This window comes from Sylvia atricapilla, chromosome 7 (genome assembly GCF_009819655.1).
Source record: "Sylvia atricapilla isolate bSylAtr1 chromosome 7, bSylAtr1.pri, whole genome shotgun sequence".
Taxonomy (NCBI): Eukaryota; Metazoa; Chordata; class Aves; order Passeriformes; family Sylviidae; genus Sylvia; species Sylvia atricapilla.
The window spans coordinates 31,378,890-31,397,936 of NC_089146.1; the positions used below are offsets into that span (position 1 = coordinate 31,378,890).

Consider the following 19,047-nt stretch of genomic DNA (forward strand, 5'->3'; position numbering starts at 1 on the left):
CTTCAGCAGTAAAAAGGCAGGCTGGTTTTTATCATTTCACTGTATTTAAGTAACGCTTTAATATAAAAATACAGGAGAAAAAGTCTCACTTCTGCAACAGTCATTGCATTATCAATCCTTAGATGATGAAAAGCTACTCACTAATTTCAACCTGCTGCTAAACTGCTCATACAATGACAGCCAGTGACATTCCTGGTAGCACAACGTAACATTGGTCTTTGCCTCCGTGATTCCTCCAGTTTAAAATCCATTTTCACATTCACTTTCTGACTATGGCCCAAAATAATCTAAAGGAATTAGGCAGACCTCAGTGAGATCTTCTTATTGACATTTATGTTGATCAATGTTGGCTCTACTAGAATTGGAATCTACAGATCAATTCCCTTATTAGATTCGTTCTCAGAGCTGCCATGATCATTTTATCACAGAAGCTGCTGCCATCAGATGCTGCTTTATCACTTTATAATAGGATAAGCCGAAGCTTTCCTCTGGCATATAGCTGGAAATGATAATAACTGTCTGAAGTCTACATATTTCTTTCACAGATTTTTAAAAACATCTTTATTAAATGCATAGGTCTGTTTTAAAAACTATTTTCAACTGAATTTACCTAAGCAGCAACAATTTTTGTCCACAAGAAAAGTCCAGCTATCAAGGTGTTAAACAAACCCCAGTGCTACCACTGGAGACTGCCTTATTAATCACTTTGTTCTTGCTGAGCCTACGAGCCAGATGACAGAAGAAAAGAGGCTCAGAATGAAGATATGACAAAAAAATCAAAATGGTCCCAGGAACAGTAGGAGTTTCACATGGACACACAAAGACACGTGCAAACACTCCAAACCACCACACACAACACATACACAAGGTTTCTCACAAGTGTTTTATCTGGTTTTGAAAATATGCAGGGACGTGGTATTTTTAGTGACAGTGGTGTTACAGCTCCTGTTAGAGAGGAGTTCATCACATTAATTCAGATCTCCAGTAAAATAAATTAGCTTTTTTATTGCCAGGTTGAACTACAGGGCTATGATTGTTATGTATTGCTACAATCTAAGTCTTAATGGCATTTTAGCCCTGTGGTGGTCAAACAGAAACCATTTCAAACCTTCTAAAGGCTATTAAAACATGTGCAGATGTCTGGAAAATGAATACTATTATCTAACACTAACCTTTTGCCTGTAGGAGGAAAAGGAGAGAGAAGGCTCAGGGAAGATGTTTTAGATCAATACATGGCAACCCAGGAGGGCAAGCTCTGTTTCACAGGGAAGTTCATTGGCTGTGAACAGGGGATTCAAGTGAGCAGATTCATCCTTATTTGGATTTCACTGAAATCATTCATTTACTCAAAAAAAAAAAAAAAGAAAAAAAAAAAGAGAGAGATGGGCACCATTTTTGTGATCCTCACTGCTGCTTCCCAAGGCCCAGCAATCTAGATACTGGAAAGGTTCATTTATTTAAATGACAAGAGCATGAATTTGTCAAGGTTAATGTTAAACAAGCCATATTTTCCTTGCCTCAGTACTATGCATTAAAAAGTTTCTCTGTTCTTCAAGTCTCTTTTTTTCTTTTTCTTTTTTTTTTTCCTGTGTGTAATACTGTTGAAATGTCATGTGGATTGAAAGGAGTTTAAAAGTAGGAGGAGAGTAGCAAGAAATACTTTTATTGTTAGTTTAAGGCTTTTACATACATATTTTCTCTCCAACTCCAGTGCATTGTTTTTGTCTCTGACAGAACAATTTCTAATAAGAAGAGACTTTTTTCTCAAATACCTGGATACAAGGTCCTTGATTCTATTCCTTTTCCTCAAAGCACTAACTTAAAAATATGATTTAGAAAGAATAAGTGGGTAGATTCCCAGCTGGTAGGAGTTATTGGCTTCACTTCTCCTATTGAAATGAAAAGCATTTCTGCCAGGACAGAAATTATCCCATAGGCTTCCCAAACTTCTACAGCTTTTCCGAAATAAAGCTTCTAGAGGGTCATAAGTGTGCATTTCCAGTGGTATTTCATTTCTGAAAGTCACAAATCTGACCACAAGACTTCCAGATGGCACTTCAAGTTCTTCAAGGTTTATCCTGATCCACCAGAATCACAGAACTTGTGGACGCCTGATGATGTCAATAAGCATCTCAAACCCTGTCTGTAGCCTTCTGGAGTTCAATCAACCCACTCTGGGGTGATGAGAAACCAGGGAAGTGGAAGGATCTCCCCTACCAGGTAAGGAAGATCCAGGTAAGATCTGGTGGAGATCCAAGGCCAGGTAAGGCTGAAGCACAGGTGAGGAGGAGGAGCCAGTGCTGGTACCAGCAAGGAGAGTGCATGGATGGCCTGAGGACACAGCCCTGCACTGCCCACGTTCATCTGCACCTCCCTCCTGTTGTCCCAGCCAGCAGCAGCACCAGGAGATGGAAAATAAGAAACGAGAAATGCCAGTCACTGCTCCTGGGCCAAGCTGTGCTCCTGGAAGGAAAGGCACTGTGTCCTCCAAGCATTATTCAGGACCTGAACTGGCCTTGGGAGGGCTAGGGCTAACCCTGGCATGGGACAGCACAGAAAAATCCCCTCTCCCACCCTGCAGCCAGAAGCAGCCTGGCCCAGCTTGGGAGCTTGACCTCTGAGAGCTGCAAACCCTCTCTGCAGCTTTCTCTGCTCAGAAAAAAGCTGTGCCAACCAACTCTTGAGGACCCTGTGCCCTAGTGAACTGATGCTTTTTCCACTGTGGATAAAAGCAGGGCTTCTAATACAGGATGAATTAGATAGAAATTCAAAAGGGATCAGCTCCCATTTTGGCAGTAGCTTCAGAAGAGCTCAGCACAATGCCTGACCCCTTGGAAGTCTGGTCCCATGGAAATGAAGGACCTGAATGAAAGGTTAAATCCATTTGTTATTCCCCCAGGAACAAGGAACAGGTGAAGTCTAGTGACAGGGCAGAGTACCCATATTTCTAATTATTGTCAAGATCTCCTAGGGGTCGTTTAGTTAAATAAATCTAAGTGAGCCTCTAAAACACAATGCTAATCTCTGGTTCATGCTCACACTTATAGTATCTATAATTCATAATAATTGTGTCTAGACCTGTGTCTACTGTCTACTGTACAGGAAAAGTACACAAGGCTTATTTAGAGAAAAACAGTTAATAGTAAGTCATAGAAACTTAAAAAAAAAAAGGATTGAGCATTTCTGCTTTTAAAATATAACTGAACATAAAAATTTAGGACCAAAACACTACAAAATTAAGTAGCTTATTTCTGAAATTTTATACCAGAAATATGAGATGAAGAGTGGGAGTACAGTTGAGACTTTTAAAGCACTGCTATTAATTCATGATGCCATTACTTTGGCAGTCTGTTTTCCATACTTCTAATGCAGTAAGATGGAGTTTAATTCATAATGTTGAAGATGCCCTTGTGATGCACACAGGACACAGACAAATCACTGCCCCTTGCTGCACCCAGACATTGCTTAGTGACTAATGGAACACAGCCTGCCCACATCTAGAGAAAGAAAGGAGTGGGAATGCAGTCTAAAAGTGCTAAAAATACAGGAAAATTCAAGGCTGTCAACATCACATTGTTAAAGATTTAATGACAAAGGTAACTTTTCCTTTCAGCTTGTCCTTATCAAGAGAGATACCCAGATGGTAATTCAAGAGTTAAGGCACTAATGGACTCTTCAGTTTCACTGAGCACCTTGTGCTGATTTTATCTTGCAATACAGTATTTCACATTCTCAGCGAAGTCAACAGAGATTTAGTCAATAGTGCCATGGCCTTTGGATGAGAATTTGAATCCTACCAGTATCCAAACTATCATTAAAGAAGATAGGTCATTTGGGAAACAAAGGAGAGCATTAGTAAAATTCGATACTAAAAGATGAGTTTGGTTCTGTAGGTGTTTTATGATTCACTGAGTAACATTTTATTCTAATTATCAACCCTTTCTTCTATGTGCAGTATCTGTAAGAATATACAAAAAAATATAAAGTATATCACAGGATTTTTTTTCCATAACAGATGGCAACAGAAAATACCTATTGAATAATCTTGTGTGCTTCTACTCTTAGCATAATGTTAGTTTGTTTCATTTGATGGAATGTGTAATTTTACATTTTAGCAATTCACACCAGCCTGATATAATCTGAACAGTTTAAACGTTATGAAGCAGAGCACTTATTGGCACACCTATTTCTCAGGAAAAGAGCCATGATTCTGTATTGCTTCACATCTTCAAAGTGCCACTGCACTTAAATAACAGTAACAAAACCGCAGTAATAAAGCAAAATATAGGTGAGGTTTTATATGTATTGAGTGTAATAACAGATGAAATTAACCCATTATCTGTTGTTCCATATATGCTTTTGCATAGTTATCCTTCCTTTAAGTCTCCAAGTTTTAAGAAAATAAAAATGAACTACATACTTAGCTCCATTAGCGCAATAAAAAGAAAATCATAGATCTGTAATAATAAGGGTTATAATCCTGTAATGCTTTAGAATTTCAATACATTCCCACTTTACCACAAGACAGAGCCCTTTAAATCTTCAAATTAATTTTATACATTCTTTTGGCATTCCATTTGAGAGTTAGAGAGTGTGAAATATGCACCCTGATGAGCAAACAATTACCCTGCACACCTGTTGTGTGAGCACGCTGCATTTAAGCAGGACTTGCAGTGGCCACTATTTTATTCCACTGTGAAATCCAAAATGGGAGAGGCTTTAAAAGCTGACCTGATGATATGAACTTGCACTTCTATATGTAACAAGCGGCTTGTAGGTACCACATCACAGACTGTGATAACGTTAGAACAAATCCATGCTAATTTTTGCTATCAGGATGTTCATGAGAAAGATTTTTTCCATTTAGGAAGGAAATCTGAATGAGTGACTCTTGACTTGTATATATTAAAACAACTATATATACAACTATATTATGACAACTATATATTAAAATGAATAAGTTGCAAGCTGCAAAACCAGAAGCATATCAGACAACACATGGATGTGCTGGTCACAGAAAATATAAACACATGAGTAACTAAGAGTTTTCACTAAGTTCACAACCAGTCTCTAAGCAGCCTCTGTACTTACACTTGACCATTTATGCAGGGATTCACATGGAGAGTTGCTAATAAATCTTGTTAATATATTCAGCAAACAGGCTGAAAGAGCAGCCACCGTTTAAGCATTGCTGTAGGTTAAATATAACTGCATGGAATAAAAAAGCATGTCTTTTCAACGTTTATTACAAGTGTGAAGCCCAGGACAGGTTGGGAAAGGAATACAGCGATATTCTTTCCTACTGTGGAATTCCTTCCTTTTTAAAATTAATTCCCACAAGGAATACACACAATAAAGGAAAAAAAAATCATGAACAAAATTCTTGTACTTAATTGTACTGTAAAAATTGTACAGTACAAAATTCTTGTACTTAATTACTCTGTCCAAATACTTACTTAGGGTTTCAAATGCCATATTGGATTCCTGCCACCATGTAGATCATCACTGATAATAAAAATCTATGCATAGAATAAAGAAAAACTGTTGCTTCACTCAGTGTCAGTTGCTTATTTTTCTTTGTCTAAAAGCTGGCAGTAAAATCTCACTTTTGTTGTCCAGGCCTGTCACATCAGCACAGCCCCACCATTCTCCTGACACGTGCTTACTCTGAAATACTCTCTTTGCTCTTGAATAATGCCTCTACATTTCTTCGAAACTTAAAAAATATTGCCCTCCTCAGTCAAAATCATTCATAAATACTTCACCAAGGATCACTTGTGGCTTTCCTGAAGATTATTTGCTCATTTGATTTGCTAGTTTTGCTATCACTGTAGCAATTCATTTTCATCTGGATAATGGAAATGCCTCATTTTTAGACTCAGTAGCTGAAATTTATCTGTTTAAAATTGTATCACAGAACATCATGTTTGTGTTGGTGTGGAAAGCCTTTCAGTGGTTTTCTGTGGAACCTCTCCAGGAGAGTTAAAATACTTGGACAGAGGAATGCTGAGCAGCTGGGGGTAATTTTCTCTTAAAAGCATTATCATTCTCATCAGAACTACATGCCCTGGGAGCTTAAGTTAATGTTTGGATTTTGTTTGAGAGCTAATCAGTAAGAATTGAATTGCTGAAATAAGGGACAACAGTCTGACAAGAAGGTAAATCACCAAAACACAAATTACTGATGCAGCAAGGCTATCAGGTGGGTTGATCTAAGTCCCTCATAATAAAACATTGTCCTCCACTGACCCTCTCACTGTGCTTTGCTTTAGTTTGATCTGTTGTGAGGGGTCCTGCCCGACCTCTCCTCTCATTCCACCATCCATAACAAACTTTTTTTTTCAGCCTCTCTGGGAGCTCCTTCCAGGGCTGGCTGCATATCAGATACACCACCAAATTCTTCCAGGCACTGTGCTGCTGCTGTGCATTGAAAACTAGAAATCCTATGGCTTAGGGATGGAGTTTGTCCAGAAGGGGGATGTTTCCTTTCCTTCCCTCACCATTTTTTTGGTTACCCATTCATCTAAACCAACTGGCTCTCCTAAATCTTTCACATCTGTTATATTTCTTCAGCATATATTTGGGGCTGCAAACAGGGCAAGCAATAAATATGGTTTATAATGTATTATTGCATGTTGATGATTTACGCCGAGATGAAATACAGACTTTGAAAGTTTTGTATTTCTGTCTTCCCAGACATTACTGGTGAGTGAGGACATGGAATGAATAGTAAGTAGATAACAGTTTACTGAAATAATGCAAGATTGGAAACAATGACATCATCCTCACATGAAGAATGTTCTTGAATTTGTTCTTAAAAGTCTCAAAAAACTTGAGTTTTCCATACTAGATCACTGTCTTGATTCCTGATATACAGGAGATATAACATATATGCATATATATATTATTCTTATAATTTCTCATGGCTACAAGGCTGGGGCAGGATCTTGGTGATGGTAACTGTGCACTTTGGTAGCCTTGACCTGGAGGGATCAATCCAGGAGAGCTATGGCCTGAAATCCTTTGAGAACCAAAACCGGAATAAAATCCACTCTTACACTTCTTAAAAGGGGTTCTACTAGCAATGAAATTATTGGATAAACGTAATGTACTAGTTTAAACTTAATATATCTCAAACATTCTTTACATTTATGTGATGACCTTCTTCTCTGTTGATACAGCCCTGGAGATTGTCTTAACTTGCAAGCAGTATTCAATTACTGCTGCAGAAATTAGCAGATCTGGAATGAATTTCTCCTTCAAGCCACCAGTCCTGATTTCTGAGCAAGGAAATATTCACTAAAGATGCTGCCACACCTTATTTATGTTCATATGTTTACAGAGGAGAAAAGGACAGAGTTTGTTCTGGAGCTGGAACTTTTCCTGCAGATTTGCAGAAAGGAGTGCCTTGACAATCTGATGGATACAGAGGAATAAATGTGAAGTAAGCAAATAAGCAGGTCAGCTGCAGGACTTCCACAACTTTAAATACAATTTGCTGATTTGGTATCAAGTCTGCCTGCTCCCTTGAGAGCCTGCAGGCACCTGACTTCTGTGAGAAGGAAATTCTACTGCTGCTGGGCATGTAACAATCCACTTACTGAAATGCACTTTGGAATGCTGACAAACTGTTCCCTAACAGTGTGTGACCATCTTTGGGTTTCATTTCAAGCCCTCAAACACCAACTCTCTGAAACACTTCAATATTACACCGATCTCGTTGCTGTAAAGCAACGCACCTTCCCTTTTAACCTCCTGCATTCAGACTTCATCATGTCTAACGATGTCTGCACCAGAGGTCAGGCTCTGAGCCCAGACATTCCATCTCCTTTTGGCAGGTCTCAGGGCAATTAAGTGCCCTCTTCTTCTCCCCATATATAATAATGTCTTTGGTGCAATTTACCCCTCCCTGCTAAGCTGTGCAACTTTTCCATCACAGTCTGTACAGCCACTGTCTGTCTTGTACATCAGGGCAGAGCTGTGGGGTTATTAACAGGGCTCTGTCAATTAACCAATGCAGACATCACAAAGTAATTATTATTTCATTTTCCCACTTTGTGCTTGTAGAATTCTAGGCAAAATTTTAGGTGTAAAATTAAACAGTTTGGATGGTCTATGAGTAATAAATATAAGTAATTTAGCCAGGGAAACACAAGGAGAAAGATAGATGCTTCAGGAGGCCTCCCTGCTTGGTTCTGAGGTTGATAAAGTAGATTTTTTATGATGGAAATAAAATGGCAATGAAAATATAGTTTAAGATCGGGGATATTGTAAATCTTATGATTAGAAATAATATCTTATACTTTCCCAACTATGAAAATTTTATTACTTATTTAATCAAATAAATCAACTCAATAAATTTTGCTACTTGCCACTGTTTCATCCCTTTTCACTGAAAAATCCTGCATGGTTTATAAAAAAAACCCTGTGACAACAACTTTCTGGGTGAGAAGTGAAAGCAGGACTTCTCCAATGGGAACAATTCATCTAGCAAACATCTTGAATTTATGTAAAAAGAGCCATATAACATAAAAAAAAAAATTTAAAGGGATATTTATAAGAAGGCAACCCCTAACCCCTAATCCCTTCAGCATCTTTCTGTATATCACTTCCACAGATTTCTCTCTTCTAATTGGTTTTCCTCTACTCAGTTTTAAATCTTTGATATTATCCCCAACTCTTTGTCCCACTTGCAGATGAAGTACAAGGTGGGTCATTAAAACGGAGTTCCTGGTTTTCTTTCCCAACCCTTCTTGCTATGAAAAGCAGAATTTAATCTCTTTTTAGCAACCACATTAACAGAGGAAAATGAAGGCTGCTTGGGCAGAAGCTACTCTTTTGTGTTATGTTCTAACTGTATATATTGCTCTTTCTCAGATGGTGCTGATGCAAAACACTTTTCCAAGGCTTCATAATTTTAAAAAAGCTGTTTCAGAGATTTCCCGAATATTAAAAAATAACAATAACAGAAAAAAAAATAACAAAAACAGAAAAAAAAACAATAACAGAATGCTGATTAGAATGCTAATCAGCATTCTCCTTATTTATCTGTTCTAGTATTGCTTCTGTAAATCACACACTTCAGCTACAAAGAATGTCCCCAGAAAGAGAGAGCAACTCTTAAAACTGTCTACAATAGCAGAGGTGAAGAGATAAAAGCCTGAAATATCTTTTTACCCTCCTAAAACTTTGCATCAGAGACTGCATTACTTATCTTTTCATGACAGGAGTGACACAGATGCTGTGTCACTCCCTGCAGGCAGTAAGCACACCAAAATTCCTGGCAGCAAAGAACTTACATGGCAACACACACAAAATCACAGTATCTCAACAGACACTGCTTCAAAAACACTATTAGGCACCTCAACTTCATAAGGACTCACACTTTTGGTAAAGACATGAAAAAGTAATACTTTTAACACCATTTGCACAGTGCAGGATTCCTGAGGCAGTCATGAAAACCATAATACATGAATTTAAGGAGTTTTTGCTTTAATTGGTAGCAAAATGAGTGTTTCTTTTGAAATGTGTGAGAAATGTGAGCAAAACCAACACAGTGCAATTGGCATGGTGTGCAGGCCATTACTCTGCAAATTCAAAACACCCATACCAATCCCTTCACTGGGAAAAAAAACAGTGAATGATCTGATATCTAAAATATATGAATCATCTATTATTTGCTTGCAATAACACACACAAAAATCTTGGGCAATTATCTTTAAGTTTTGTTTTCAAAAATTATCTACAATTTTGTTTTCAAAAAAGAAATTTGTATTTCTGTTGAAATTTGAGAAGTCAAAATGTTTATGGTTTAAAAATAAGCCTACTCTGTAATACAAGAGTCTCCTAATGTCAAATATGGAATAATTTTATGGTAATATACAATGAAATCACAGAGGCTGATATGCAGAAGAAGTAGCTAACATAAATTATTTTTAGCAAGAACCCTCTACCATGGCATTCTTCAAATCTGTAGTTTTACTGAGTGTGTGGCTACTCCTAGGATGAGGTCAGCATTAAATAAAACTGAACATATTGTATCAGAGAGTAGAGGAAAGGTGAAAACATCCCATGTCCCCACCCCCAGTTAGCAGAATTTACCCTTTCCCTTGACTGGGGTCATGATCTAACAGGAATGTCCTTAAGCACGTATTTCTAACTTTTCTATAGAGTGACACATTTAAACCAATATTTACCTCCTGCTCTAAATCTGGGCTCTGTGCACTTCCAAGAAGACATAATGCAAACTGTTCTTTCCTTTTATGCAGGCACACAACAGTATTTGCTCAATTTCAGTCCTAAGAAAACATCCTTCTTCAGATGTTGCATGTCAGGCTGCAGGATCACAGACCACATGCCATTTATTTGAGTCTGGAGTATAATTACGGGATAATTAAAATTCTGGAAGCTCACAGATTTCCTGTTTGGTTTGGATTTTTTCTTTTTTTTTTTGGGGGGGGGGGGGGGCGGAAAAAGGACATGTGAAGTGTTTTAACAGAAGTTCTTCCTTTTCTAATGTACACTGCAACTTGTTCTCTGTGGGGTTTTTTTCACCTAGCACATTAAAACCTTTTGATAGCAAGAGAACAGACAGAGCAGCAAATTTTGCTCCAGGGAGATCTGGACTTTCTGAATGAACTTAATTCCCTTTTGTCCTCAGCCAATAATGAAAAATCAAGTGAAAAGGGGGGAAAAAATCTATATACATTAGTTCCTGCCAAACTGTGCGAGAACAATGATGTAAAATAGTTTGAATCCCTCAGGAAAACCTGTTAGATCATTTGGTTCTTTCTTCCACCTGGTGCAGGTTCATCTCTTTCAACTTTTTTTCAGAGCTGCTGCACAATCCAGTTTCAAGGATCTCAAGTGAAAGTCTTGATCCCACTTTTCAGACACTAACACTCCTGTAGCATTCCCAGAATAAGCTGGTTTTATTGTTGCCACACAAGGAATTGGAAATAGGAGCTGCATCTATAACAATGAATGTGCAGCGTGTGACTTCTGTGCAATCTAACCCCAAGCTGACATCAGCTGGAGTCAGACACTTTGGAAACAGGAAAAAAAGGAAAAGCTACCCCAAACCAGGAAGAAGGAGTTGATGAGACTGTCAAAAGCAGAAGTGAGCAATGAGGAGCCATTCTGTGGTGGATGTGTCAAAACTGTGAATGGATAAAAATAAATCAGTCCTCTGTAAAGGGTTCTATGAAGGATGAACTAGCAAAGGAAACAGAGGACAAGAAACCAGAATAGAGGAGGTCCTGACCTACCAACACAAAAAATCAACACAAAATTAAGAGACAGCACAAGAACCCAGACCCCCGTGATGGTGACCTGTGCTTTAGAGCTCCTCAGTAAGTACAGCTATTTGCCCTCAGCGTGGAGATTTCCCTGCCTTTAACATCAGCTGTGAGCAGACCATGTTTCTGCAGAAAACCCAGCCCACCCTGACCAGAGTCAGCAGCCCTCAGCTGTTGGACAACAGTTCAAGGGCCAGATTTTCCTCTGAGTTAGAGATGCAGAGCAGCGAGGGTTTAAAATACACATTTAGTATCATTTGTGCAGCTGACATGTCCTGCAAAGTTCTAATTAGTCCTCATTTGCTGTTCTCCTAGCTCATGGTCTGATTTGTTGGAACTTCTGCAAAGCATTTCTACTTCTACAAAAGGATGACAAAGCAATGGGTTCATTCACAATAACAGACGTTGTCAGATGAAAGATACTGAAACATCTCTTAGAATTCCAAAATGGCAAATGAGCGAGACATGGGTCAATTGGTTTCTCAGCTGTATCCTCCCATAAAACATTGACAAAAAAAAAAAAAAATCACTCTAAGCCTGTGAAGATGTACTTAAACCCTTGCAAGCTGAAAGCAGGACAGTATCCCATATGGCAAAAGTTAAATAAATGGGCTGTCTTCTCACAGGAAATTACACTGTTCACCATCAAGCAGGATGTTAAGGAATACGAGCTTCTCCCCTGCAGAGTGATAATGAACCCATATCATTCCATTTATCATAGCGAAGAATCACCTAAAAAAAGTAAGTTACTCTGCAGGTGTGCTCCTCTCTCCAGATTTGCACGCAATATCTGAGCTCACTGGCACACATTTTCAGCTTCAATGGGATCAGAGTACAGATAACAGATATTTTCTAATATATTAAATCTATCAACTGTCATTTCCCACTTACAGACATAGCCTTGACAATAAGAGAAGTGTTTTATAATTTTAAGAAATATAAAGCTCATAGCTTGCCTCCTGCAAAGGCCATTTCCTACCTGAAGGAGGAGGTCAGAAGCTGGTTTGACTTTCTGCTGGAAAAGCACACTTAAAGTTCGATTCTGTTGTTCCAGATCAAAAACTCTCATTTTCAGCTTTATACATTCCTCCCTCAGACCCTGCAGCACAAGGGAAAACAGTAAGATTAGAAAGCAGGTAACAGAAGCATGTAAAAAGCTCTAATGTCAGATACTAAGAAGAAATAAACACACAACTTTTAAAGTAGCATAAATTGGAAAAACCTGCTACTTCGTTTTCTTTGGTAGTTTGATCATTATAACAATAAAAAAAAATCTTGTAACGATAACCAGGAGCTACCTGGTGTCTCCTTTCAGAGTTTTGTTTGTATAAAAATGACTTTGCTAGCCATGTGTTCCATTTTACAACTGACTAAAAGCATAAAGCAGCAATTAATATATGAATATTGAAATAAGCACGAGCTAAGTAAAACACACAAGCTATAACAAACCAGGCAGAAGCTCAAAGTGGCACCGTGCCTTCAAGGTACTCCTCTAAAGTCTGATCCCTTCCTCACTTTTTCTGGAGCAGCCAAGTCAGCATTGCTGTGCCTGGTGTGGATGGGCTGTGTCCTCCCAGGATGTGCCAGGTGGGCAGCAAGGCCAGTGGCACCCTGGCTGAATGAAAACACTGTGCCCAGCAGCACCAGGGCAGGGAGTTTCCCTCTGTGCTGGGCACTGGCGAGGCCACACCTCAAGTGTGTCCAGTTCTGGGCCCCTCACTAAAGAAAGACATTGAGAGGCTGGAGGGAGTGCAGAAAAGGGCAAGGGAGCTGGGGAAAGGTCTGAGGCACAGATGTGATGAGGAGCATCTGAGGAGCTGAGGGTATTCAGCCTGGGGAAAAAAGAGGCTCTTTTCACTCTCTGCAACTCCCTCAAAGGACATTCCAGATGTGCATTGGTCCATCCTCCCAAGCAGCAACTGATAGAGCAAGAGGAGATGGCCTCTGGATTTGCCTCCAGGAGAGCTTTAGGTTGTGTATTAGGAAAAAATTTTGGAAAAATGTCAAGCTGTTATGGAACAGGTGGTGGAGTCATCACCCCTGGAGAGATTTAAAAGCTGTGGCACTTGGGAACATGGTTTGGTGGGCTTGGCAGCACTGGGTTAAAGGTTGGACTCAATGATCTTAAGGGTCCTTTCCAGTACAGGCAATTCTATGATTCTAAGAAGAAGCTTTAAATTTGGCCATTAGAAGCCAGAGGTGGAGTGTAAAACCAGTCAAGCCAATAATGTCTTTCTGATACAGATAATATCTATCTATCTATCTATCTATCTATCTATCTATCTATCTATCTATCTATCTATCTATCTATTTATCTAGCCAGCCAGCCATGTCTGTCTATCTTCAGTGGAAAACCTGCTTTTCCTGGTCACCTGAACGAACACAGGATTCTGTCAGGGAGAGGATTTTAGAGACATTTTGAGCTTTTCAGCATATTTTGTGCAGCTGCCCATTTTGAGGTAAGAGATCTTCCCAAACCAGTAAAGGTAGTCGCCTAATAAAGATCACATGTAAAAATAATAAGCTGCAGCCGTATCTCGGTTGGTTTGTCTGTTTGTTTAATTTACATCTCCAAAATACTTACCACCCTCATTTAAATTTAGGACATTTGCTGCCCTGTGGTATTGCCTAGCTCGTATTACTTTCCACCATATGAAGGTGGAGAAACAGGCCTCAGCACCCCCATATGCTGTCCTGTCAATACCATTAACAACACGATGACCTGGCCTGATGAGAAAACAACTCAGAGGGGGAAATTGTAGTCACATGTAGCTTAAATTCTTGCCTACAGTTGCTCTGGTCTCTGCTGTAACCAGCACTGAGGTTATAAGAGGTGAACACACACAATAAAATATGCTCATCTTGAGACTCCCAGAAAACTGTAAACATCTTTTTATGCATATGTATCGGATTTTATGAATACTGGATGAATGTAGTTATTTTCTCCTGATGGTTTTATAGCATTTGTTTTAGGTGGCTGTCAAGTGGCTGTTCAGTTGAAATTGCAAGAGCCTTCCAACTCGACCCTCAAAAAATCTTGAGGCTGATGATTTCTAAAGCCCTGAAGCTTTGTTTCCTGTCAGTGAGACCTCTTATCCCTGGTCTTGCACAAGGCAATCTCCATTAGGAATAGAGATTGCAAGCATCAAGACCCATCATTATCTGTCCTTCACAAATCAAAGAATTTAAAACTGAGCTTTGGCTGTTAAAACAGTGCTTAACATTTCAAGACTACTAAGGACACTGAACAGGAAAAATGTTTCACAGGAACTAAAAGTGTAGAAAAAAATTAAATCTTACCAAAGCCTCTGCCCCAAAACTTCCTATCTTACAGTTTTAAAACCATAAGATTTATGTTGAAGACTTTAAAATTTCTGTAAAAAGTAAAATATATGATAGTAGATTACCCACCCAGATGCAATAAACCCTGCCAGTGGTAATGCCACACACAGCCCAGAGGAGAAATGAGGCACATAAAGGTAGCAGTATTCTGGTAAAATAAAGTCTGAGTTTAGAAACCTGAAGTCCTAAAATTACCAATTAATACAACTATCAAATGTCTGAAGCATATAATTCCTCTCCTGTGGGCAAAATAACAAACTATTAAAACAGCAATCTCCCAAATATTTAAAGTGCTCCTAGGGTTTCAGTATAGTAATATCTGGGCATCTCTGCAGTGTTGCTTTATCTCTTCAGTGTGAACTCTTCTCCAATGGGATCAAATTACCTCAGTAGAGGTTCCAGGAAAACACTGCTCTCTCCCTCTGAACATGCTTCTTTCTGCTTTAATTAACACCTAACTAATTACTTTTTTATTTATTTGATGAAAACGGAGAAATAGCTTTCATATAGAACCCAGAGTAAAGAGTCATCTCCCGAATACACTCCTATGGAGGAGATTGCAATGCAAGAGGTAGATACACAGGTCACAAAATGATTTCATTAAATAGATTAGCTCAAATTTCAAACTGATTCAGGTCTTACATGGAAAAAAAAAATTAAAAATCCAGTTCTTAGCAGTTCAGTCCGCTCATGTTATATGAGAAGTCTTTGGGTAGAAGGAGAAAGAATGTTTTCAGCATTATAGCATACAGGTTTGCCTCCGTTAATTTTGTTGGATATCTGACTTCTTAAATTTCCTAGAGGCAAAATTTTCCATTAGTAAGTGGTAAAAAATCTATAAAATTTTGCTACATAAAATTGTGAAATTATGCTGCGTGGCTAACTCAGCACAAATTCAATTTAATGGAGTTCCTCCAGTCACATCAAAAAAAAGTCTCTCATGTTAGAGCAATTCTATATGTATTGTAACAAATTACATACTTGAAAAGTGAACGTTTAAGACTGTAATTCCATTTCAAGGATTCAGTGACATTGATAAATCACTCAAGCTTTGCTCACTCAATTTGTGTCACCAGAATCTCTCAGTGGGATCAGAGTCTCTCCACATCCCGGCAAGTACACAGCGCTTTATTCGTTACATTACAGCATGTACTTAATTTAAGTGAAAATTACTCCTTGAGGACTGATTTCAAATTCACAGCAAAGCCCACACAGTGTGTGCTACTGTGCAAAATCACTCTTCTCCCTTTTGTGAAAGCTCTCAGCTTTTCTTCACATCTTGCTCTGCTCCAGAGGTGTGTTATCTCTCTGTGGCATGACTGACTCTGTCTTACTGCTCAGCTGCATGATGGTAGATTTATCTGTTTACCAGCTCCTATTTGGGTTCTGATATCTACCCTTTTGGGACTGGTGTGAGGAGTGCAATTTCCTCTTTATTGTACACTACTGTGTTCCTGTCTTTTCTTATAAAAGGACTTGTATGAATGGTGTCAGGAGCACCATAACAGTTAACATCCATCAGCATCTAGGAAAGTACCCTCTTTCCTCTTTCCATGGATATTAAATTAGCTGTTATTACTCAGTAATAGGTAAGCAGCTGTTAAATCCCATCAACCCTAAGTAAATCACTTTATTAAATGTATTCAGATCTGCTTTTATTGTTTCCTTAGGAACTCCTCAGTTCCTATGGGTTTGGAAGGATTAATTACTGAGGAAGTATGTAGCCATCAAAATGTCTGACACCTTCACAAAGGAAATCAGGAAGCTCCTCTCTCCATTTGGGAAACAAGCAAAGTATTCCCAAACTAGAGATTAATATATTAAAACTAACCCTCTGGTGAGTATTTCATCACGTATGGCTTTATAACACAAAATGTGTATGATGTTATTGTGTGCATTAACATGAGAAAATACCTCAATTTCCAGTGAAACACCTATTTGGGATTTTTTTAGAAAATACCTCAGATTATATTTCTAGCAGGTGTCACAGGAACAGCTCTGCAGTCCTCTGGTGATGCACAGTCCCTACTCCTCTGTGTAAACAGAGGAACACAGACAGCAGCAGGGCAAACTTCCCTGGATGTCGTGGCTTGCACAAATCACCTCTGAGCTGCAACATTTCCAACTGCTGGAAGGCAGTTTGTGCAGTTTTTACCCCTTCCAGAGTAAAAACCTTTGTTAGGCATCTGAAAATCATGGGATATCAATGACACTTTCAGCCCTGCCTGTCCCCCTGTCCCTACCCTTCCCTTTGCAAGGAGCATTCTGAATGATGTCCACGAAGGGAGGCCTTGGTGATAATCCTCAGTAACTACTTGCATCTAGAACACTTTTGTGCATGTGGCAAGAGCTTTTTTGATTAACTTGGGTGTTTCTTGCTGCATTTTAAGAACATTATTACTTGTCCTGTCATTAAGTGTAGACAAAACAGTTTATATTCTCCTTTCCACTATCTGCTCTAAAAGACTGCATTTATGTCTCTTTCCGAACCATTTTTTTAAAACTAAATGATCCAAAGCATTTTAATAATGCCACATCCATCAAGTGGTCTAGAACTCACCAAGGATCATTCCATGAATATTGAAATGCTCACAGCTTATAGTTATAGAACTTTGTATTTTGTTTGCCTTTCTCTCTTTCTCCGCCTGACAAAATGGAATCACAGAATCATGTTTAACTCAAAGGTCACTTCAGAAAACCAGAACTTCAGGCATGACTTGATGCAAAATAGATCTCTGTAGAAGCCACAGTGAATCTTTTCATTGTGCCAGGTTTGCAATTATACTACAAGAATTTTTCCTGTGCAGTACTTCCTCTGCTGACTGAATGTGTGAACACAGTTTAAAAATGTATACTATTTAAGAATATATACGTATCTCTCAAATATCCCCCCAATAAACAAGCAATATCTGCAAGCTTTAAGTTACACTGAAAATACCCAAATCGCAACTTACCTTTTGAGTAAGTAGAGCCTGAACAACCTGATTAGCTACCTGAAAGAAAAAAAAGTAAGCAATTTAACATATGTTGTCATGTGTGTGTATGGATAACAATACCTTCTTTTGTGGCCTGTCCTGGTTTCAGCTAGGGCAGGGTTAATTTCCCCTCAGTACCTGTTACAGTGCTGTGATTCTGATTCAGAATGAGAATGGTGTTGATAACACACTGATGCTTTTGGTTTTTTGCTAAGTTGTGCTTGTCCTAAGTCAATATCTCGTTTCGTGCTCTGCAAGTGAGGATGTTCACAAAAGAGACTGGAAGGGAGCACTGCTGGGACAGGTGACCTGAACGGGCCAAAGGGAAATTCCACAGCACAGAATGTCATGTGGTACAAACCAGGGGAGCTGCCAGGAAGGAAACTGTTCTTATCTCAACATACAAGTTCTATGCTGACTCTTTTCTCCATTCGATTGGATTTGAGCAAGCAGCTGTGTGGTGTTCCATCTCCATCTGGGCCTAAAACCATGACAGCCCCTTTTTGGCACCCAATGTGGGCCCCAAAGGGTTAACAACAGATCTGACCAGAGTGCGTTAAAAGATTGTTATAAACATTACTGTATTGGTTTCACAGTTGTCAGTGGCTTTACACTCCACTTTCCATCTACAAACACCACCATTTCTAGCCTTTTCATTATTTACTAGTATTTTAATCATATAATACCAGTAAGAATACACGAAATTCACATCAACTGCTTCTGTGCTAGTCTTCATTTTAGAAAATGTATCAATTGCAGTGTGACATGAGGGGCATTTGGTTAACTTCTGTCATCTCTTCTTTGCAGTAGATTAAACTTTCACAGTTCTATATGTGGCTGGTGTGCATCAGCATGGATTGACTGCATTCACCAGAGCAGATTTTTACCATCCAAGGATGGAGGCCTGAATGTTTTCATGAAGTTTAATTGTTTCTTGATTAAGTATTGACAAAATGGTACATCTATCATGACAAGCAGAAACCATAAAGTGCCACAGAAAATTAAAGTACCCACTGTCATCGAAACGTGGTTGGAAGGCATTCACCCACAGAGCATCATTGACTTGAATGAGATTACACACCATTGATTAGAAGAACTATATATTCAACAGGGAATTTTTGAAGTTATTTATTTTTTACATCCTTCCTAATTTATATTTACCAGCAAGGATAGGGGCAGGGAGGTGGAAGAAGGAGGGAGAGAAAGAACACTGAGGTAAGATTTTTGGTTGATGTTGCCTAACCTGACGGCTCAACACCATATATGCACGTTATCACACACTGTGCTGCCTTATCATTTTGCTCCTGCATTGAGGCAGAGCAAGTAGAGATGTCTCTCTCAGAAAAAAAAAAGAGATTTTTTTTAATTTGGTTTTGGTTTACAGAAATTACAGTAAAATTTATGCAAGTATCACTAAATAATCTGTGCTGATT

At 38.8% G+C, this 19,047-nt stretch overlaps 1 protein-coding gene across 4 annotated transcripts in view; it reads right to left on the reverse strand.

Annotated features, from left to right (window-relative positions):
• The window catches only part of NCKAP5 (NCK associated protein 5), a 377,012-nt gene that overhangs the window by 70,426 nt on the left and 287,539 nt on the right, over positions 1 to 19,047 (reverse strand). For all 4 annotated transcript variants that reach the window (XM_066323141.1, XM_066323142.1, XM_066323143.1 and 1 more), the window contains exons 9-10: positions 17,594 to 17,632; positions 12,277 to 12,396 (exon numbers count right to left, since the gene is read on the reverse strand). In XM_066323141.1, the coding sequence (XP_066179238.1) occupies positions 12,277 to 12,396; positions 17,594 to 17,632 (159 nt within the window). The remainder of the gene's footprint in view (positions 1 to 12,276; positions 12,397 to 17,593; positions 17,633 to 19,047) is intronic.